The 23,605-nt window shown below is 46.9% G+C and overlaps 1 protein-coding gene across 1 annotated transcript; it reads right to left on the bottom strand.

The window, feature by feature from the left end:
• Positions 1-56: 56 nt before the first annotated feature.
• BRD8 (bromodomain containing 8) lies at positions 57-23,343 on the bottom strand (the record flags this gene model as incomplete). The annotated part of the gene is made up of 22 exons (XM_079542248.1): positions 57-276; positions 1,202-1,270; positions 2,471-2,613; positions 4,637-4,909; positions 11,144-11,248; positions 11,888-12,065; positions 12,723-12,791; positions 13,408-13,622; positions 13,994-14,040; positions 14,252-14,345; positions 14,697-15,152; positions 15,574-15,854; positions 16,240-16,449; positions 17,656-17,800; positions 19,035-19,250; positions 19,683-19,788; positions 20,822-20,902; positions 21,056-21,178; positions 21,291-21,340; positions 22,222-22,291; positions 22,943-23,039; positions 23,325-23,343. 22 exons carry the CDS (start codon positions 23,341-23,343, stop codon positions 57-59), a joined length of 3,267 nt encoding a protein of 1,088 aa, XP_079398374.1.
• Positions 23,344-23,605: the final 262 nt, after the last annotated feature.

Here is a 23,605-nt window from a genome sequence, read left to right as displayed (position 1 = left end):
CTCTCGGCCCGCCCCGACGCCGAGCGCGGCCCGCTGCCCGGCCCCGCGGCGCCCCGCTACCTGCGGTGCTCCGAGCGGAGCAGGGCCTCGCCCAGCATCTGCATCTGCTCCAGCACCTCGCGGCGCATCTCCAGCGCCATGCGGTGCACGTGGTGGTTGGCGGCGTTATACATGATGGCGTTCTGGAACATGAGCATCAGGCTGCACTGGAATTGCGCCAAGGAACGGATGTGGCCCTTGGCCAGACCCCTCTTGATGCTGGTCAGGTCCATGGGCCTGCAGGAAGGACATGGAAGGAGAGCTGAAGGCCCTTTGCGTCGTGGCCCTAAGGCACAGCTCTCTGCAATCGGTTTTAGCGCCTGGGGCTATGTGGGGCAGTGAGAAGCGTTTGTTTCATTTCAGTTAGACAAAGTTCAGCCAGCGCGGTCCTTGTCATCGGGCAGCCTGGCAGGCCATCGGCTGCCACGTCTAACAAATGTCATGAGGAGCTGCAGGGAATTCAAGAGCGATCCCATTAGTCCTCACGAAGTCAGCCCAGGTCTTGGAGGAGAAAGAAAAGTTGCTAAAATAGGGATCTATTAAAACCCCTTAAAATCAAATGGTGCCACTAGCCAAAATAGCACCGCTGATAGGGGAACGTGACGGGGAATAAATATGACTTCCCTTATTTTGACACAATGAGAAAATGAATGGCTGCAGAGAGGATGACTGTGACCAGAATAGAACATGATTCAGCTCTGAAAAATGCCCTTAATCTATCTGGGAGATATTCTTATAACCTACTTCTCCACTGAGACTACATCTGGGGAGAAAGCAGAGTGGATACTGACAGAGACACAGGTTTCCAACATGGAAACTGCTGGGCTACAGAGGCTGAATCCCCAGCTCAGGCAGGGGGCACAGCTGCAGAGCTGAACTGCAGTACATCAGTCCATGCAAGGCCAGCAAAGGGCAGGCACAATGCATGTCAGCACCATGGTCACTGCAGACTTCCAGGTCCTGGTCACCTGGAAGGGAGTTTTGATAACAGAAGTCAGTCAGTGGGAGATGCTGATGGCAGCCAGACTCTGTGGGACAGAAGGAAGGAAACAGTCCCATTAGTGTTTTGGAACCAGAGATGACCCGAACCAGTTGTTGGGTGCCAGAGGAAGGCGGAGAAAACAGAGAAATCAGGTAGTGAATAGTTCTTGCACAAACTTACCTCTTCACCACCTCACTGTATCCAGGAGCTTGTTTGTCTGACACTGCCTTCAGGAACGGGCCACTGCATCTACAAGGACAAGCACAAAGAATGACCTCTGTCTGCCCCTGAGCAGGGCCCAAAGACAACGTGGCAGCAGGACCAATGCTTGTCTCTTACTGATGGCCATGAGGGCCACAGCCCATCAGCAGCTTCTGCTGTTCAGCAGCTGGCACAGCCAGGCATGGGAGGAGGCTGAGCCCCTTGCTGAAGCTGTCTTTGCCAGCTGTGTAGGAAGCAGCACTTGGACTCTGGCATGTTACACAGAGGAAATAAGTATGCAGTGTTCTCTCAATCTTTGCAGCACACAGCTGTTCTTGTTGCAAGAACAGCCAGAAGCAAAGCCATGTAGAGACACACCATCCCGTGGTGTCTGTTGTGGAAGGGAGGACAAGGTGACATAGGAACTGGCACATAATATAATGTCAATTTGACCCTTTGCCCCTACATACCTATGACTGGCTATCATCTTCCAGATGGACAGGACAGTTCTTTTGAAATGGGAATGCTGCATGGGGTTATCCCAGCTCAACTGCATCCTGTGGAGGGTATATAATGCCAGATTGTTACACTTGAGACAAAGCATGAATTGGTGCACCCACCACATCCAGATGGATAAAGCCCAGAGATCTTTTTTCTTTAGCTACACAAAGCAATGGTGGAAGTGTTCTGCATCTGAGCACACAACTAAGCATCCAGAATGCAGGAAGATGCAGGGTGACATGCTGGAACAAAGATAGAGCTGAGCAGCTCTAAGGGACAAGCTGGACAGAAAAGCTCACACTACTCTGAAGCTCATTTTTAAACTCAGATTCCTATCCCATGAAATTATGGTATTCCTTCTATAGACAGCCCAGGTAATCATACAAGTGGTAAAGCCCATGTGTGACTGACAAGCCTGTGCTTGCTTAAAGATAATGCCTCTCTTAAGAGCTGGACTGGACATTACCTAATAAAGCACAACGCCAAGCTTAAACAAAGCCTAGCTGTCTTGAAGAAACATGTATTTTCCAGTTAACCTTATTTATCCACTACTCTTATTACTTACTTTTGGGGTAAGTGCTAAAAAATACTGGCAGACCCATAGAGACAGTACAAGTTAGCTCCTTCCCTCCTGCTCTCCGTGGGTATCTCACCTTCCTAGAGGTGACCTGTGCCATATACATCTTTTGATGTGAATCAAAGGAAACAATTGCTCTGGTACACCTGCAGGAGTGCAGACAGACTTACAGCTGCGGGTTGGCAGGGCTTGTGGAGCCCAGCATGGGGTCTGCAGAAGTGCAGTCGCTATCATCTTGATCCTGGGCTTGGTTAATCTCCTGTGAATCTGCTTCACACAGAGTTTTTTCTCCAGGTGCCTCCTGAGTCTTGTCCTGCAGAGCACAGAGGAAAATGGAGATCTGGTTAAAATGGCAGCTCACCACTTGAATCCCTTAAGCAGAAACCAGCCTGCTGCATATGCTCCTACTGCATCCAACCTCAGATGGGAGCTACGTCTCTCTGTATTATTCTAGAAGATGATGTTTGACCTTATTCAGACCTTCATTGTGCTGGCCAAGACTCCAGTAACAGCTGGGTTTGATCTCTTGGATCACAACCACCTCCAGCTAACACAAACACTGTGGAGATGACTGGTGCCCAGAGGTGTGTCTGTCTTCTTTTCTGGGAAGAGTTGTGGATATACAGAGGGCAATCAGGAGCTGAGGTAAGACTGCCTCAGGCTTGTTAAACCTCAAGACACAGAAAACAGGATCCCCAAGAGTACAACAGGGTTGTTTCCTCAAAAACTCCCACATGAAAATGACAGAGAATAGACTCAGCCAGGAAGGAGAATTGTGCTGTTGGCACAGTGATTTTCCAGTAAAATGGAAAAGGAGATGCAGGGAAAGACACTTCTGGAGTCCAGAAGTGGGACTCTTGAGAATTGCCTAACATGAGATCTGAAGCATAGACCAGACACCTCAGAAAGAACACAGACACTGCTATGTATGGCTTTGACCGCTGGGCAGACCACAAGGGAACTGCTCAGAATAACCCTGTTCAGGCTTAACAGGTGAAATGTGAAACCCTTAGAATCACAGAACCACCAAGGTTGGAAAACACCTCCCACAACATCTAATCCAACCATCCACCTATCACCAATACTTCCCCATTAAACGAAGTCCCTTGCTACAGAATCACAGAACAACCCTGGAAATCATTTCTGCCTCCAGTGTCTAAGTTTGCAAGGCAACCGAGTACTGGATTGAAAAACCAGGCACTGTTCTTCCACTGCTGTGATATTATAGCTTGTTCCAGCAACACCTCGCAGACTGGTGAGAGCTGAGTGTCCCCCAGACACAGGATTAGTGCAAACACAGGCTAGACAGTGCCTGCTTCCAAGACATGACGGTCTCCTGGGGCAGATGGTTGTTGGTATTGCTTGTACATCCACGTGGGCCTGAAACCAGCCGAGCTGTGTGCTGCATAACACAGTAATTAGAACAAACCAAGTATTCCAGTCTTGCATTAAACCTGAGAGCAGACTGCCAGCTCTCATGAGTCACCTTTGTATTGCCAAGGAGCAATTCCTCCAACTCACATCTGAGGGTTTGATCTGTAACAAGCTTCCTGTTCATAACGATGCACATCCATACACAAAAACCATCCTTCCCCTCATACATTTCCTTTGCATTCACCTCCCTGCTGTCTCCTCTTCTGCGTTCCTCTCTCCCCAGCTGGAACATGGGATTCCCCATCTCTGCTAGAGATGATTTCCTTCACCACCTCACCTCTCTTAGGACCACCTCTCTCCTACCTCTCTTCCTGGGAAGTGTTCTTTTTCATCTTCTGCCAGGACACGTGGCTGACTTTCCTCTGCTCTTGAGACAACTGTCCTGGTGGTCTCTTCCTGGCATCTTAGATCTTCCCCATCATCCTGCTTCCCAGAGCCAGAACAATCCCATAGAGTCTCTGCTGAATCTGTGCAGCTGACGCGGAGAGGTTCCAGCAACTGGGTTATCTGTAACGCAGAGATTTATTGCTTCAAATTGTGAAGGCAAAGGGAAGAAAAAATAAGCAGCACAAATACTATTTTTGCTTTCACTCACTCACTTCTTTCCATTTTTAGGAATCCTTGCAGAATCTTCTGATGAAGCCCCGTGTTGTTATTTCAGTTTCAGCTCAGTGACATCTCTGTGCTTTAGGGTGAGCTGTGTTTTGGCAAAGCAGCTGCTTGGCTGCTGTGCCAGTTTTAAACGAGAGCAAGGACTGGGCTTGGAATAGGGAGCAAATTAACTCTGGGCACCTGCGTTTCCCCCAGAATATTTCTGTTGTCAGAATGGTGGAGAGACTGAAAACTATTATTTCAAGGCCAGAACTATGCAGCCCACTTTGCTGTCATCCAAACAGCCGTACCTCTGAGAAGAACTGGAGAAGACTGTCATCTTCATATTGCCTCTCTGCCTTTTGGAAGTCTTCACTATCATCCTCCTCCCAGAGAGGATCACTGAACTCCAGCCTGCTGTCTGTCTCTTGGCTGCTTTCCTCTGGCTTCCCTATAGCCACCTCTTCGGTGTCCCTCCAGTTTCCCACTTCCAGATCCAAACTTGAATGCCAGCTGAGAAGAGACTGCAAGTCACTGTCCTCTGACTCCGACTCAGAACTGCACCACACCCAGGGATGGCCCATCTGCAAACAAACACAAAGAGAGAAACAGCAATTTCTTTGTACCCTGATCCAGAACTACAAAGCCCAGTTCATTTCCTGACTTACTCAGAGAGCCAAAACATAGCAAGAACTTTGCGAGGCAAGCAGCCTACTCCTAAGCCCACACTTAACAGCACACGGCAGGGCTGTAGCTCTGCAACACAAACTGACATTTCAGAGCAAGCAAATTATGATTTTCCAGTGCTTTTGCTGTGCTCTCCCCTGGCTGGTGCTCAGGGGATGCTGAGCTACTTTGGAGCATTTGGCTTTGTCTGATGCTACACATTTAGGCACCGATGACAGGCAGCAGCAAGTTCAAAACCAAGTCATTGCTGCTGACAGCTGTGAGCCAGCGGTGACTCCAAGGCTCAGCCACTCACTGGAAGTTCCCTCGCTGTACCGTAAGAACTTTTTACGTTGGAAACAACTTACTGCAAACACTACAGAACCTTTGTGTTGAAAACGACGGATGTGATTTAACAGCACTGGTGTACCTGAGTCAGAACTGGAACCAAACACACTCATCCACTGACGGATCAGTTCTGCATGTTTCATAAAGTTAGCATTCTTGTAAGATGGAAGAAACCATTCCTTTCACCTCCACTCATTAATCCATGCCTAAGCCTCTTCCAGAGTATGAGTCCAACATGATTTCTCTGCAGTCTCTTCTCTGCAGGGGAACCTGCAGAATCACCCTCACAACAGTAAACGGCTCTTAGAAAAATCTGTATCTTGCCAGTGAACTCAGCTACCTGGATGAGAAAGCCACAGAGAATTCTACACATTCATTAGCAACCTCTTCAGAGTTTTCAGTTAATTATGTACAACCTAATCTTTCCAGGGTCTTGAACAAGCACATTTCTCACTGACTTCCTTTTGCATTCTCAAGTCTGCTACCACAGCAGCAAATGCAGCCTACGGTGCATAACTGGGAGAAATAAAGAATCCAATGGGTTTGGGATGAGCATATTTGTTTTTCTTTTATGCATTTACAGTGAGAGCTGGGATCTCACTGGCCTCCCTTCCGAAACCTATTTCAAAGTTGACTTCAGCAGGAGCAGATAACATTTGATGAGGCAGGAGATAACATTACCTGCTCTCAGCTTCCAGCTAAAGGAGTTGGGCAAACTGTGATTTCATCTGACGACTACCAGTGCCCAAAGCACTGCACCATGGGCAGAGCAGGCTGCACACGCATAACCAGTCACCACAGCTCTGCCAAGGAACAGAAAAGCCTTAGGCTAGGGTAATCCAATCGCTTGTGATCATCTTTCTGTACTCCAGTCCAGAGGGATAACCATCTAAAAGCAGGAAGCCTGGGTAACTTGGGCATAAGCACTGATTAAAAACATCTTCGGCCTTATGTTCAGCTCCACTAAATCTTGGAAGACTCAAGATGCCAGAGAGCAGAACAGCAGCATTAGTGCGAGACAAGCGGGATGAGTGAAGTAATTACAGCCTGCTTAGTCCCACACCAGTTTGGTACAAAAATAAGGGATGAAAGATAGGGAATTCAACCTCTAATTAAGGACTGCCTTGCGGACTTTACATAAGTTGCCAACAGGGAATCGTTATCAAACGGGAAAGTTTTAGTTCACTTTGCAGAGATCAGACACTGCGCAACGCCTGCTGATGTAAGGAAAAGCTGTTAGTTTTAAAGAAGATGGACTTTGAAAGGGATTTACATGTCAAAACAAGGAAAATGATAAAAGCCTGCTCTCCAGCAAATGAAAAAAGAAAGAAAAAAAGACAACAATTTGCTGAAGACATAAAAGCAAACAACAACAACAAACATCAGAGGCAGAAAGCTGCCAGATGATCAGTGGGGGTGACGCACCATCAGTGCCAAACACCTCAGTGGGAAAACAGGGTCAGGTGGAAAACCTGCATTAAACGTAATTATCAGCAGTTGCCACAGAGGAGATCACAGAAGTCGCAGAGAGACTTTCTCTTGAGATAAAGACTATTTCTAATTAAAATGTCAACAGGGGAGGTTTTAGAACAGTTGGAGGGAGGGAGTAAGCCACAGAATGACTTGGACTCGTGAGTCCCTAAGAAGCTTAAATATAATGTGACCAAACCTATACATTGTAGCTTGCAGTTTGAATTCGCCATAGCACTAGAAGAACAAAAGAGCAGTTGTGATTTCTGTCTGTAGAAAGTTGGATTAGGGAGATGCAGCATGGGCTTTGTGTTTAGATTAGTACAAAACATTGCAAAGTACGAAATGAGGAGTCAGAGCATGAGAAGGTGAATTGGGAAAGAGGCAGCAGGGCTACAGAGGGGAAAGCTGCATTTTAGATTTTTGAAGTTATTAAACAACATCATTACAGGCTATTAGAATGTCACGGGTTCTCTGAGCAGGAAAAATCCTCTAATGGTTAAAGGAAGAAACCAAGGTAAGAATGAAGAGCAACTTTCCACAATGAAAGCAAGTTACCAGTGGGCATGACAGAAGTCCTCCCACGTGCTGGAATTTCCATTGCCCAACACAAACAAACAGAGGCAGAGGTGCTACAGAGGAGACAGAGCCAGACTCTTCTCAGCGGCCAGCGTCGAAGAGAGGAGGCAGTGATGACAAGCTGCATCAGGGAAATTCAGCCTATGTTTACTCCATGGGGGTGGGTAAGCACTGAAACAAGCTGTCCAAAAAGATGATGAAATCTGCATCCTTGCAGATTTTCAGAACTTGACAAGGCTCCGAGCAATCTGCTCTAGCTTTCAAGCAGGCCCTGCTCTGAGCAGCAGGTTGGACAAGATGATCCTCAGAAATCTTTTCCAGCTTACATTATTCCACAAAATACCAAAACGTAAAAGAACCCTCTGACTTTTTGTGCCATGAGAATCTCTAGAGATGGAGGCCATAGAAATTCGAATGAGAAATTTGTTCCCAAGTTCAGCAGTGAGGGACAATGAATCAGTAAGTAAAGGACTACATTTCTAGCACCAAGTACAAAGCGACCCTTGGTGGAAATACACCTTACATTAATCAAGCATGGCACACAACACAGCAGGCACAACAAACTTCAACACAAAACTTGGGGAAGTCAAGACCTCTCATTAGTTAAGGTAACAATCCCTCTACATTAACTGTAATGACTGCTTCCTGCAACTTGTGTGACAGAAAGCTGAGTCCTGCACACATGCAAACACACACACGTACAGACACCTCCGAGCTGCTGCAAACATCAGGACCATGAGATTTTTTGTGTTGTCATTCTTTTCTCCTGTAAATGTAAACGGGCAAAAAATTGCACAAAAGTTAGCAGAAAATCAGGAGTCAGGAGTTTAAACTCAGTCATCTACGTTGCTAAGAACAGTAATAACCAGCTGAAAAAAAAAAAGTTAAAAGTTTCTGCTGTGAAACCAGATACAGGCATGCCTACAGCTGTGAGAAACAGATTTTCACCACAACTCATACACTCTTTTCAAATTTCTAGGCAAATAACATGGCATTCAATATACTGGTCTCTTAAGGAAAGCTCCAGTGAGATTGCAGCATTTCCACCTTCCATGGTCAGATGTTCCATTTCATAACAAGAGTGCCATATCCTTACATCCAGGCAGCAAACCTTCCCCTCCATCCAAAGACCATGCAGCATTCTAATTATTAACGTACTGCCTCTAACACCAAAGCACTGCAGAGCTTTTAAAGGGTAACTGGAAGAGAGCTGCATTTGCAGGAATTCGAGGTCTGTACGCACATTCGTACAAAAGCAGGGCTCCCCGTTGAAAGGAGCTGTGATGCTCAGAAAACTGAACACTGTATACTGGATATTTTTTTTTTCCCCAGGCTTTAATATACATACACATTTACACATCACTAGTAGAAATCTGTACACTTCACATTACAGTACATACGAGCCACCAGTTGCTAGCTAACACCAGAACACTGATGAAGCCCAAGACGACTGCCCTAGAACAGGCAGGGGGGCCAGTCTTCCCCTCCAAGGAAGTTTCTTTGGGTAACACATTCTGATGAGATGTCGCTTCCCAGACTCAAGCCAAGAAGGTGAAACAGGTCCCAGAAATGGACCTGCAGCTCTTCTGCCTCTAACAGCTTTAACAGCATCTTGCTTGCACTCCAGCTCTGGACGTTAGGTGCTGGGTTTTCCCCTCTTTCTCTGGCGTCATTTCTTCATCTTCATGTCTGCCTCAATGGCACAGCGACGCCCTCTGGTGCCTCCATCCTAAGTCACAAGGCAAACGAAAAGACTGGCATTAGCAGAAACCAGTTATGCAACCTTAGACACAAAACATTTCCTCCAGCGTACGGAGGTAAGAAATTGTGCATCTGGCAACAACTTTTCATGCCTTCCAAACAGGAGAAAAAGGGAAGCTCTGCTAAGAAGGCCTGGGGAGGCCTGCTTGCAGACCTACCTAGAATTCATTCTGGATACAGCACGGGTGCTGGGATTTGCAGCATCTCTGCGCATTAGCAGTGGCCAGGACAGAGATGGGCAAAAATGTTCTCACCCAGACAGATGTTTTTGGAGCCTGCAGTGTGCAGGCTTTCTCCAAAGTGATAGATTCTAGCTTGGCTCTTAAGATGGAAAGAAAAAATTGCTGACTAACCTACCTTATCAGCTGCTGATCCCTACAGGAAGTGCTCCTCCAGTTGAGTGACCCTGGCACTAGCTCCCTAGCTTCTCCGTACAGCTCCTTTCCATGAGCAGAAGGCGAGCTGAGAGCTTCCTTTGATCCGCTGCCCTCTCCCTCTGGCTGACATGCTGACTCTCCTGGAGTACTCCTCTGTCTTTAGATATATGCGAGAGAAAAAATAAACTCTCCATCTTCCTCCCCTCTCTCCTCCCTGCAACTCAGAGGCTCGGGAACACTTTGCAAACACTTCCAGATTACCATGGGCAAAGAGCAAGGTATTTCTGCGAAGTTTGTTATTTGTTTTCTGGTCCATGAACAACAAAGAGAATGCAGCTGAATCCTCACTTTCCCCAGGCCCTTTGTATGGCCTTGAATGTGAAGAAGAGGCAGCTGTGTAAGCATGAGAGATGTCAGAACTATAGTAATGCATTATTTGGTGTGTCTTCCCATTTACATGGAAAGAAAGCAGGAGAGCAGTTGTGGAAAACAGCAAGGCACATGACAAAATAAGAACACTTGGAACCAGAAGAAGGACTGAAGACCCACCCACTCACCCAAACCAAGAGGAAGGATCTGAAACGATTAGTCTCTACAGTTCATGGTTTTACAGACCCAAAGTTAAACACATGTTGTTGTAATGCAGAGGACGCTGTGACAGTGCAGTGATCACCCAGACAAGGAGCAGAGGACAATGACAGCAGTACTGCAGTACCTGCTGGAGCCTTTCAATACTTACAAAGAGAGAGAGAAGGAAGGCAGGAGAGCCCATTGGGACACTGTCCTGTTAAAAGGCCAAACAGAAGGATTTATCAGATATCAGATAGGGAAATGCACACACCACACAGAAGCAATAAGCCCACACGTGAGCATGGAGAAACATGTGCCCCACTCCCCTTCCTGCATGGCTTCAGTCTTACATGGCAGGAACATAAAAATGCACAGAAGAGGAATAAGGCAAGAGCAAGAATGCTAGGAAAGGGATATTTATTCCCTCACCAGTTATGGCAAGGCCCGTACCACCAAAAGAACAGCTGCGCTCTGCAGTCTGCCACACTCTCTACTTGAACTAAGCAGGGAATCCTTGCTGTCACAATGTTATGTGTATCAGCTGAGAGCAGGTGAGGTCATGTAATCAAGTCTGGGTATCTCAGATCAGTGTGGAAGTGGAAAGTTCCATGGTGTGTTTTAAACAGCAAACCAGACTCGAGTAATTCTCTGGTTCTGAAAACCTGACTTGGAAGTGAAGAACATGGCAGAGGCTAGTCTTCAATTTGTTACACCTTCCTGCCATACCACACCTCCTCCAAAATTCTACTCATTTCACAACACTTTTCATCACTTGCTCTCGAAATCATGGAAAGAAACTGAGGGGTTGCAGAAATAACTCATGATTCTCAGACCCATTTTGGGGTTGATGTGCAACTCCAGAGCTGAAGTCTAATCAATGGACTTAGTTAAAGAAAAATGATAACGATAAATTGCTCACATGAAGATGCAGGAGCTATTTCAATCTAAAAACACATTCTGCACATCTTTGGTACTGGAACTTTGTGCAGTATCTCCAGATTCTCCAGAAGACACCAGCCACCCTTGTGCAGGGTGCAGCATTCTCACCTTCTCTGAAGCATCTTGCTTGCGAGTGGAGTCGCGCCCACGCAGGCTCTTTGCGCTGATCCCCGACTCTGATGTTTGCATGATCAGTTGTGTAGCCAGAAATTGCTGCAGGAAAACCATGCTCTGTTAAGATTCTCAAGCAAAACAAGCTCAGTTAGAGCTTGTCAGCTAACCATCACACACCACAGGGCTGGGAACGATTGGGTCAGAGACAGTTTCAGTTCCTTGTTTGCTACTCAGAATAAGTTCCCCCATTCACCTCAGAAGCCACGAGTCCGGAGGGACTATAAAAATCCAGTTCAAACTATGACAGCCCTGGCAGCTGGGACTTTCCACTTCAGAAGAAATTCTAAGTGATACATATTCTCAGACAGTTTTGTATATGCCTCAAGCCAGCCCAGACTGACAGTCACCAAAAGCAGCAGATGCGTCCCTTGTCATTCACCGATCTCGTTGCTTGTTTCTGTTCCTGAACCACACCCCAGTTCTTGCTGGCCTAAGCATATGTGCACCCCCAAAGGAAATTAGGTTTGAAATTAGCCTGGGCTAAACCAAACATTTTGCTGTGTTAGTTTCAACAATCCAGTTCACCACAAACACCTAAGCTGGTACAAGCAGGCAAAGATGGGACTTCATTTGAAGACACTGTGAGCAAAACTTTGTTTTCACTTCCAGAAGTCTCTCCTGTACCTGTGAAGCAATGCAGACACTCTGTTCTGAAACAGCCTCAGCTCAGTACTTTACCTGGATCTGCTCCAGGACATCTCGCTGCATCTCCACAGCCATATGGTACACATCATGGTCAGAGCTATTGTACATAACTGCATTTTGAAACATCAGCATAATATCACGCTGGAACTCAGCTGTGGTTCGTATCAGCCCGTTCTCTATGTTCTTCTTGATGGTAGATAAATCCATTGGCCTATGAAATACGTTCAAAACAGCAACACAAATATGTAACTCTCTCCCTTCTCGTTTGCAAACAATCTAAGGACTACGACATATCTAATTAGACCATCTATTTAATTTAGCAGAATATGTTCTCCATATAGGCTGCATTCCTGAGTTCAAGGCCTCAGATCAGGAGACAAAGGCTGCTCAGCAGTTAACAGGAATGGTAACAATGCAGAACAGCTGCCTCAAGAGAGGCATTTGCCTTCTCCAGGCATCCTGGGAGACATAAGGGAGCCAGAGCCACTGGACTATTTAGGCGTATTTTGGTAACTCTCCCAGAATCTGGACTTTCTGAGACAATAAAAGAGCTGATCAAGGAACCCAGGTCTTTGGAATGTCAAATCTTAAATTCAACCCTTGGACAGAAACAGAGATAGTCACATACCACTTCACTGATAAAAAGCATTCTGGTCAAGTCTGTACTTCATTCAAGGGTTGGGCTGCGTATAGACTTGTATACATTACTGAAGATGACTCTTTTTCTTGGGGAAATTGAATGATGTCAGAAGAAAAGTATTTTCCAAGTTTTGCAGTCTGAACAACAGATGAAATCTAGACTTTTCCTGCCTGAAATTCTTACACAAATACACCAGAGTTTTCGTGACATAAGAATGCTGAGACCCACCTCTGCACAATGCTGTGGTAGCCCGGTGCTATATCGTCAGTCACAGGCTGCAGGAAGACATTGGCATACCTGAAGAGAGAAAGACTCCACTGAATGCCCTGTCCTTGCCAATAGAGGAACAATTCTCAAATACTTGTGTCATGCTCTCATGTTTATTTGCCTGCTATCACTAACAGTATGATTCACCCTGTATCAAGGCAGGTAAGCCACAGAGTTGGGAAAGGACAGGCTTGCCTGATATTAGTCACTTCTTTCTGCCAGTTCTCAAGACATCAAACTCACCTGTGATTAGCTGCTGCTCTCCAAACCAGCATGATGGCTTTCTTCCAGATCTTCTGAGCCTGTATTGCTTCCTGATCCTCACTGCACACTGAGCTGGGAAAAAATGGTATGATTTCCTTTGTGAATCTCCATACTGTCTTGCAGTAGAAACCTTACAGTTCATTTTGCCTTTGTCATGCTTACAGTAAACCAAGCCAGAGAGAGATATGAAAAATGGGACCTGGCACTACAGCACTGTATGAACACCTGCACTTCTGAGTAAGGACAATCTAGTGCCAGACAAATCATCAACAAATTCCCCCACTGCACCCACTCAGCAAAACAGAAATGAGAATCCTACACTCCCCCCAGGAAACAGCCTGGGATTTGCACCTGTGTGACACAGAGCTTCACTGATACTCACAACTGCGAGGAGGCTGGGCTGCTGGGGATGGAGTCAGCTAGTGTGTGAGACTGTAATGGTGCGTTGTGGACACTGAAGCCATCGTCGCTCTCACTCACAGGGGGTTCGTTATCCATCTCTGACAGATATCCCTCACCTTGATCTTCTTCTTTGGGCTCCTCCAAACTGGCAGCCTCACTGGCACCATCCTCATCATCCTCTTCACCCTGCCCATCCTGAAACACAAGGAGTTCATAAGTCTGCACGGCCAACTACAGCAGCAACTCAAAGCCTCCAAAGCACTATGGTTCAGCAAGCAAAGTGATATTCTTACTATAGCTGTTGACAACTGTGCAGGCACTTCCACAAAATTCTGCTTACTATCCTGCCTTACTTCCCACTGCCAACAGCTTAAACATAGAAACACGTGTACTGAGCTGTACAGGGCCTGAAGCAATCTCCCCTTTAGTTCCCAACTTCATGCTGACTATTTCTCAGTGCAGAAAGCTGAACACAGGCTTTGTTTTTTAGTAGGTGGGAGCCAGAAAGCAGCAGCAGTGAGGTCTTATTAGTGAAACCAAGAGGACTACAGCCAATTCACAATTACCTTCATCTGACTCCTAAAGAGGGCTTGGGCTTCCTCCTTCATTGAGTCTGCGAAAGAAAGAGAAGCAGAAAGGTTATAGCTCTCTAATGCAGTCTTTTCTACAAAAGCTCCTGAACCAAAGCCTACTGTCCTGCAGTAATTACCCCTGTTCCTACATATACTTTTCTCCCTCCACCCCAAAACACCTGAACCAGATCACTGACATCTATCCAGCTAATAATGTTGCATGTAAAAGATTTCCTAGCTGTATTAAGTTACCTGACAGCTCAAATTTGTGCTGAACATCAGCCTGTGAGGAGTCTTCACTCACATTTGGGACTTGTGGAGGGGATGAATCATCATCAGGTGGGGTCTGGAGGGAAGAGAAATGCACAAATCTAGACGTTTGTGTCAGCTTACTTCAGTGAAGGTGTGGGCACAACTAATCTCACTCTAACCTAGCTCAAGGCAATGAATTTCACTGAGCACCTTCCCAACAGCAGTTCTGCACATGGGCCAGGGGAGTTACATCAAAGTACTGCCTAAAGCAGAGAAGTTCCCTGCAGATCGAACGGATCGGCAGTACGACTCCCAAGGAAACAGTCAGCCACATTCATTGATGTCACCTTCAACCCAGCACTCATCCTTCCTCTAAACCTCTTTCCTGCCTACTACAGCTGCTCCTCTTTCCCCACATCAGTTTCAGGCCTCTCAGCTGACGTACCTCAGTCTTCACCGTATTGTGCATTGTGTCTTCTCCCTTGGTCGATTCTATTTCAATTTCAGAGCTCTCTCCTGCTGCCACAGCTGCTCTTTGATCCTCCTCAATCTCTTGACTCCTAAGCTCTGGCGTTTCTGTTACTCTCGTCGTTGCTGACATGGTTTCTTCAGCGCCCAGCTGATTCTGCTCTTGCTCTGCAGGTTCTGTCTTTATTTCTGATCCCAGCTCTCTGATGGCCATTAGCTCTCGAATTCCCTTTGCCTCTGGCTCCTCACACTCCAGTCTCTCCTGCTTCACAGTTACAGACACTTGGGGTATCTGGGCCTGTTTCTCATGTTCCTGATGAATTGGGTGTTCCCATGGGCCAGGCAAAGCCTGAGGGTCATCAGTATCTTCACAGAAAGAGGACAGAGCAGCTTCCACAACTGCCGCATCCAGAACTTCGGGGTTGTCGTCTACCTTTATTACCAAAATAAACACAGAGAAATGCAGACCAAGGTCAGACAGAGGGACTAAAAATAATTCACTGTTATTTGGTAGCAAGCTAATTGTGGAAAAGCTGGGTGTAACAGATCTACAGAGTTGCTTTTAGCAGAGTCCCATCGCTCGCTGTGGAGTCTGAGTTTCAGTAAAAGGGCACTGACTCAAACCCTATCCAACACGAGAGAGATTTCTGTCTGTATTCTGGAGCGAAGCACCAGGCTAAATGTGGCACTGGTGTCACAGTCGCTTCCTACTGACAATGACTGTGAAAATGGGCATTTTGAAAAAGTTATTCCTTTCTTGTTTAAGCTGATTAATTTGACAAGAAGTAATCGGTTGAGATTAACCTAACTTGATGGGGAAAGCAGGCTGCCAGCTCTGTGCTTTGCCTGTTTACCTTGTCTTCAATGATGGCTATAATATTTCCAACAGTATCAAAGTCCAGCTCTTCGCCTGTATAGGACACTGCAATATCCATCTTCTCAGCCAAATCCAGGTCTTCTTTCCCATCAATGCAGTGATCTTTGGAAGACCCCGCAGTACTGCCAGCTCCAGAACCCAGGCACTCTTTCTTGATTGAATCAATGATCATGGATATTTCACTGCTGTCCATGGATACTGTCACTGTATGGGAATCAGACACTGCTTCCATGGAAACACAGGCTTCTGGCTGGCTCACTGCACAGGGATGAGAGTGACAATCATAACCAAATACTGCAGTGGCTAAGACCAATCACCAGTCTCAAGTACCCCAGCTCCACCCATAACAGCATAGCATAGAAAAGTGCAAGATAAATATGGGTGACATGCTTGCTTTCCCACGGCAGAGAGAAAGAGAGATTCCAGGCCTGGAATCAGCCCCTGAATCACAATGCAGCAACTCCCGCCCAACAAACCCTGTTTAAATCCCATATTCACCACCTGTTTACTCCAAAACCCAGCCATAACCATCCTTTCAGAAAGGAAGGCGAGTCGGAGATGGTACAATGCCAGCTGGGAGCTTGCCGGGTGCTGTGCCCAAGGCAAGTTCTACCACCTATGAGTGCGCCGTTCAGACACGCACCTGTGACTACGCTTTCTGGAGCTGCAGCTGGTGGCACAACGGATGGTGCTGACAGCGTGGGCATCATGACAATGGTTGCCTGCGACACAGGCTCTACAGGGGGTGGCAGGAGCTTAGCTGGAGGTTCGCTGGCAACAGCGGAGAAGGAAGCAAGAGGTGAGGTGAACTGCGCAGGACCAGCTTCTAAAAGCCGGGAAAGCGTAGGAGCACCTACCAGAGAGTAGAAGGGAAAAGCACATGAGCGAGAAGCAGCACCGCTGGGTTCCTCACTCGTATGGTGGCTTCCTCTGGGAGAACACACTAAATAGTACCTACTGACAGTCCCAAAAGCTGTAAAGAAAGCTGCACCACAAAGGCATGATTCCTAGGTGCAGTCAGAGATGAAATCATGCAGACTATGGGACAGTGTTCAAAGTAAGGCCTGGACAGGCTAAGCCACACATGCAGAGAGATCCCCTTCCAAAGGTTCATTCCAATATAATTACAGGAAATCTGAAAACCCGGACTGAGAGAGACACACAAGGTAAGCCAAGACAAACAGTCATCACAGGAGGTGGAAGGGAGCAGAGGGAATCTCTTTGCAGGTCTTTCTTGGAGACTTCCTTTGTTATCAGAGGTTGCCACTCAGCCGTAACTTCCAGTCTGAATTTACTGAACCATCTGGACCAAATTAAAAGGTCTTAAAGAACAGAGATGGGTAAGGAAAGTAAGATTATTCATGTGGAATTACGTATGAACAAACGGTGTAAACCCTCAGTTGCAGACAACATTAATAAATCCTTCGTTAGTATGAGCTGAGAAGGAACTTCATCTCAGGCAGGAGGTTCTGAAAGGCCTCAGTGCACAGATTCCCACACTGTCCCTTCTCACTCAGCCTATGGAATTTTCTCTAGAGCCCACAGTCCACTGCAGTGTAATTCTCAGCGCACCCCTGAGAAGCAGAGGTAAGGTAAATGAAGTCTGCAGTTTCACAGGCAGCTGTATTTAGACACATTGAGGCTCAGACACTAGATACAATTTTCCCCAACTCCCTGTCAACTAAATCTTCATTTCTAAACTGAACTGCCAGGTATTAGGCCAGCATCAAACCCAGAAAACTAGACTGGATGGACCAGAGCCGATCAAATCTATCCATTCCAGTCATTTCAGACCAAGACATACATACATATATATGTTTTTCCCATTAAGAATTAGTCTTCTCAGAAGGAAAACAGGGAAAGGGATAAGAGTGCAGAAATAGCAACAGATCTGGTAAAGAAGCCCCCAGGTGAGGCAGGCTGAGAAATGCTCTTCATTTCTCTCCAAGGAGAATTCATAAAACAGTCTGTGAAATTATGGCACGTAACAGCAACATTGCTAAGCCTCAGGGACTTCTAAAGGGAGAACCGTACAGGGAAAAAACCCCTTTTGAGTTACCTGAAGCAGCAGGAGATGCAGGAACAGCACCAGGTGCTGACTGCATTTCCCCACTGTGCAGCACTGGAAGGACACTTCCTACCTCCAGCAGGACTCCTGAGCTGTTCATGTGACCAGAAGCCACTGCCATCTCATTTTCACCAACCTGCCAAAGGAGGACACAACTGAAGTTCCTGGAGATATGAACACATCAGCGATTCTCTGCCAGATATGCACCTCTGTGAGTATATCCATCATTTGCTGTCTCAACAACTCTTCTGTGCTTTTTGTCCAGTCTAGTCCCTGCCTAAGGTCCCCTTATGCAAGTTTAAAACTATTTTTCAACTACAATACAGCTACAATGCAAACTCCCGTTAAGGTAGGACAAAAACATCCTTTGCTCTACCTCAGTTACTCAGCACAAAGATCACACAATTCCTTACAATACCAGTAGAGTTAGCCTCTCTACCCCCTAAAATGGCAAAGAATTATCCTTTATTTTGAGTTCAGAGAAACTGACACATGAAGATGGAATGTAACTCTGTCAAGGTCACACTCTAAACCACTAACAGACTGAATCAACTGATACAAAGAAAACCCAAAGACTTCCACAGCCATTCTCTTCCCTTTGTCGTATCTTACACTGCAGCCCACTAACACAGAGCATGGCACACCTACACAAGGTAATGTATAGAAAATACTCCAAATATGATTACTGAAAAATCAACAGCAATACATCTACTTCATCACACAAGCACTACTGCAGGGAATCAATGCCGTGTGCAGGCTGATGGCTGCTGCTTTCTGAAGGGCTCTGATCAGAGACAGCAATGACTGCCTTCCTTCCTACGCCTTGTAGTCACGAACACCAGAAGGGCCAAAATGACATTCACAACAATTTTAGTAACTGGCTACAACTAGGAAAAGACTGAAGAACTTCAATATTGGTCATAAACTTCACTGAAGGACTCTCTATTCCTACACTAAGATCCACTATAAAGACTGAAGCACAAGATTACATCCTGCCAAGATGTAAGCAAGAACTGTGAGCCCAAAGGAGAACTCAACAAGAACCATGGAGACTGACCGGGATGATGCCTACTAACATGCAGCCCCAGTGAGAACCATTTCCTCTACCAAAGCCTGCAACTCCAACTCCTTACAGCTAGGGACAGCCAGTTCTGTGTGCTGACACCTGCAGCCCTGGACCCCCAGTAAAGCTGGGAAAGAATCCCACCTTTGTGGCTTCACAGGGATAATTATCTCTCAAATTTCTCTTCTGCTGGGATTCTCACACAACAGTATATTTTTTAAAAGCCTTTGCAGCTCCTCCTTTTTCAGTGGAAGAGTCTGGAGCAGATTATTTGTGTGCTTGTATATATGAGCAGAGAGCTCCATACCAGCCTGGGGCTTGTGGGCAGGAGACTGCCCTTCTTCAGCAGCTCTGAGAGCAGAGGGGAAGGAGGCGGAGTTGCTTTTTGTCCTAGCATCTTTTTCTGGGGTGAATCATCAGTGACTGGGGTCATGGGGGCATCCAGGGGAGCAGAGCCTGGAGGGGTGTCAGGGATTCCAATGAAGGAGGCAACTGGGGTGCTGGGCAATGTCCCTGGAGTGACCTGAGAAAGAGAAAAACCACACTGTTCAAAGCCACACTCCACCACACCGACTAGTCCCACTTGCTCCTTCCCCCAAGAGCAGTGATCAAGAGCAGCACACCACAGACACCTACTACATTCACTCACTACACTACTCCAGGCTTTCACCCTTTCCCTGCCCTGCAGTGCCTCTTCCCAGGCACACACAGAAGACTGCCTGGTCAACCCACTGCTGCCCCTACACAGCCTTTGGTTCAGGCACCTGATCATCACAGACACGGAGGAAGACACGTCTCTCGAGCAGCACTGTACATCAACCACACTACAGCACTACCACAAGGAAAAGTCTGCAGAACAAGCCAAGGGCTTCTCCCCACGCTCCTGTTCCATGAAGGATGCAGAACCCCATGTCCCAAGCTGGTCTTTCCCTCTTACCATGGGAAGTGTTCTTACCCCTGGGCTGGCCTCATCCACAGCAGGCTGAGACAGATCTCCCAGAGCATAGTCTCCCCCTGGAGAGGTTGAACCTGCAGGGGAGCGAACCATCACACCCGTTAACCTGCGTGGCGGATTCTTAATGGCCAGACGAGCTGGAAGAGAACAGAAGAGAACGGGATTGCATGACTCCATCCATCTTGGACAGCTCCTGAGTTACTTCTGACTGGCCTAAAGAACCCTAAGAAAACAATTTATACTGTAGAAACTTCCTGCACCACACCACACTAAGATCACAGATAATACTAGGGATTGGTAATGCACCTTAATTTCATTTCCCCAGCAACTGGGTATTTACCACATCCCACCACTGCTGGGGTAGCTCACTGCATTGCCCTAGGAACTGTGAATGGATGAAACATTCAGAACGAATTCTTATTCCTCTTACACATGCCCTTTCTACAGAACTTGTTTTCTTATCAGAACTCTTTGTGTTTTGCTGGAAAGAGAATACAAACTCTTTCTTCCACCCCGAGGGCAAAGAATTCACACCAAACAGGTCACAAGACATGATATTTTCCAGAGGTTCTGAAGAACAGAAGCATGTCCCTTGGAGAGCAAAGAAGCAACTGTCCAGCGTACCTTGATAAGCAGCATCTGTAGCCTTCCTCTTGACTTCTGCCTCCTCCTCCTCCAGCTTCTTCTTTCTGTACACAGAATAAAAATCTTGTCATATGTTCCACTGCCCCTTAGCTTCTCCCACACAATCAGCTTACTGGCCTCTACCCCATGATCTCCAGACAACAATGAACTACTCTGTGGACTCAGCCTTAAATCCTCTGAGGAGGAAAGCAGAATCAGAGGCCAACAAGAGAATACCACGCTTCACAGGAAGTTTCACTTCCAGTAGCACATCAAAATGGTAGAAGCAAGCATCATTTTGCAAGCCATTGACAAATTCTATCCTAACTCTATCTAACTCTGGAAGACGTTTCACATCAGCTGCTGTCCCGCAACCTAAGTTCACCCCCAGAGGCCAAAGCATGACCTATCTCTCTCAGCTCAAAAAGGACTGAACCAAAGACGTCTGCCAAACACAAAACATCAGGGACTACAATCTCAGAAGAAAACGACGTGGAAATAATTAAATAACCCACATCATAATCTCATTGCACAGCTCCTCCAGTCTGTTATCCATGTGTCCAGCCTGGATCAGCTCTGCATCCTTCTTGAGTTGCCTGTAATCAGAAAATCTTCTTAATTACTTATTACCAACCAATAAGCCCAAAAAGCTCCTGTTCCATACGCTTCTGCCCCAAGCACCATCCCACTTAGGCCACTTTTTCAGGACAGGTTTTCAGGCACACCACAGCTCTGCCTCTGCCACATACCTGTATTTCTCCTGTGTCTCTTTAATAATTTTCTTCAACTCCTCAACCCTTTCTGCAGTCAGTTTCCGCACAATGACATCTTCCACAGTTTCCACCACCTCTCCTTTCTCACCACGCTTTCTCCTGTAGAACAAGAGGAAAACAAAACAGTCATGAAGCAGAAAATCTGAGTTCTTTCTTTCATAGCTGCTGCCAGCTGTTCCCAGTCTGCATTTGCTTCAGACTTTATACTCACTTAGGGGTCTCTGTAGTCTCCAAGAGCTCTGAATACTGAGATGCACAATGCTGAAAAGAAAGAAAGAAAATCAGAGGACATCAAAGAGTTGGATCAACCTACCTACAAAACCTTCAGGCCACTACTCTTTAGAGGTCTAATGCTTTATGAACAGAATTCTCCTGAGTTTCTCCCAAAGATACAATTTAGCAGACCTCAAAAGGAGGAAGCAAGTTCACTTTTTCATTCTAGCTGAATGAAACAGATTTGGCTGATTCAGAATAAAGACAAAAAAACAGACATTCCCAAAAAACAAATTAAAAAAAAAAAGAAAAAAAAAAAGAAACTGAACACGAACAGGAAATCTGTAACTGTAACACTTCTGTCTGTGAACACAGACCAAAAATATTTCAATGAAGAAGACAAGATAGTATTAAATCAAGTTTAACAAAACTACAGAAACAGTAAATGACATTAAAACCAAACCAAAAAAGAGACTTCTCCCTTAATTCTCTTAATTTCTCTCTGGCCCTTACCTAACAAAAACTGCAGGTGCTTGGCCAAACACTTGGACACACCAAAACATAAGGGCATCCACAAAACCCCACAGCTCAATCACCTGCCAGTTTTGGTTTGCTTTGAACCTGCTTCCTGTCAGTCCTACTTAATAGCCTCTAACTCTTCTGCTGGACAAGCCCTGTTCACCACTGGCACGCTGCTCACAATTGTATGGGCATCTGTTGTTTTTCTTTTCAGTTATCTCTTTCTTACGCCAAAAGGTTCTACGTTACTTTGCCATCCCTTAGAAGGGAGCTTTCCACGTCTCTGATCATTCTGCTCTCTTTTTTTTAACCTTATCCAGTCTTATATCAATTCAGTTTTGTAATCTTATTGCCTTGCACACGGCATACAGAATTCATTTTTTTCCAGGACTACATTGGCAGCCTCTTACCTTTTGGGAAAACCAATCAGGCGGGCGGCCTGGCTCTGCAAAGGGTTTGATGGCTCTGCTGACTGAGACCCTGCAGGGGAAAAATAGCACATGACTGCCCACTGACCCTACCCCGACCAACACACTGCAAAAAGGTCTCTTAATGCTCATCACAAAACAGTCCCCATTAACACAATGGATTTGCCAAGATGGAGTTTGTTTTTTTTTTTAAGGAATCATTCAACTACGGCCTCTGGACTCAAAAGTATCTCTCTACTCCTGCTGCAACAGCTTCCCTTCCTTGCTTTGAAAATCATGTTCTAATCAATTAAACAAAATCTTCCCTTTCTGGGGGGGAAACAGGCAGCAAAAGCAAACTAGGAGCACAGGAATGGCAAACACGGCTCGTACATGTGTTACCTGGACACAACTCTTCCTATTCAAGCTTGCCACGGTTCAAGAAGTGTCTGGATAACACTCTCAGACACAGAGTCTGTATTTTGGATAGCTGTACGTGGAGGCAGTAGTTGGACTCAATGAACCCTGTGTGCCCATTCCAACTCAGGATGCTCTATGATTCAATCTACAAACACGTGCTCTGCACCAATTAATGTACTTCTGTTTTCACACGCTATTCCAGAAGTAGAGCCGTTTCCAGGCACGTGTTTAACACCCCTACCCGTAGCACGCCGGAACAAGAATCGCACAGGACCAACCGCACAGTGCCAGGCCCACCCCTTACCAGTTCTGGTCTCCGCTGCGCATGACGGAGGAGGCGAGGCAGAGCTTCTCGCGGATGGACCAGGGCTCGGTGGGGCCAGCGCTCAGCAGCTTATGCTCTGCAGGGACAACGGGAAGCTCCGCACCGCGACACCGCACCGCAGGAGCCACTCCGCGCCAAGCCCCGCCCACACCACCCGTTGCCCCACCCACTCTGGCAGGCCCCGCCCATTCAGACCGTTGGCCCCGCCTTTCCCCTCAGACCTCCTCAGATCTCCTCGGGCCGCTCCCCCGCCCCTTCCCGCCTCAGCACCGTGACTGCGAGCCGCCGCCGTTCCTCTGCCCCCGGCTAACCGGTTCCCCACCGGTTCCCCACCGCCTCTCCCCACACGCCCCGCACTCACTCCCCGTTCCCGCCGCCATCTTCCCCGCCCGGCCCGAGCGAGACGGGGCGGAACTTCGCGCACAGCCCGCCGGGAGCCACGCGTGCCCCTCCCCTCGAGATCAGGCCCCGCCCATCCGGTCTCAGCACAGCCACTGATTGGTTAGCGCTCCGCCACGGGCTGCCATTGGCTTAGCGAGCGGGCGGCGAGGTTTGAAACCCCAACAGCAGCGGCCGCGAGGTGAGAGCGGCGTTCGTCCGGTGAGCGGCGCCTCTCGTGCGACCGAGGGCTGGGAAACGGCG

The sequence above is a fragment of the Tetrao urogallus genome (genome assembly GCF_951394365.1).
Source record: "Tetrao urogallus genome assembly, chromosome: 14".
In the NCBI taxonomy this organism is placed as follows: domain Eukaryota; kingdom Metazoa; phylum Chordata; class Aves; order Galliformes; family Phasianidae; genus Tetrao; species Tetrao urogallus.
The sequence above is the reverse complement of the archived record's forward strand: the minus strand, read 5'-3'. Positions and strand labels throughout refer to the sequence as shown.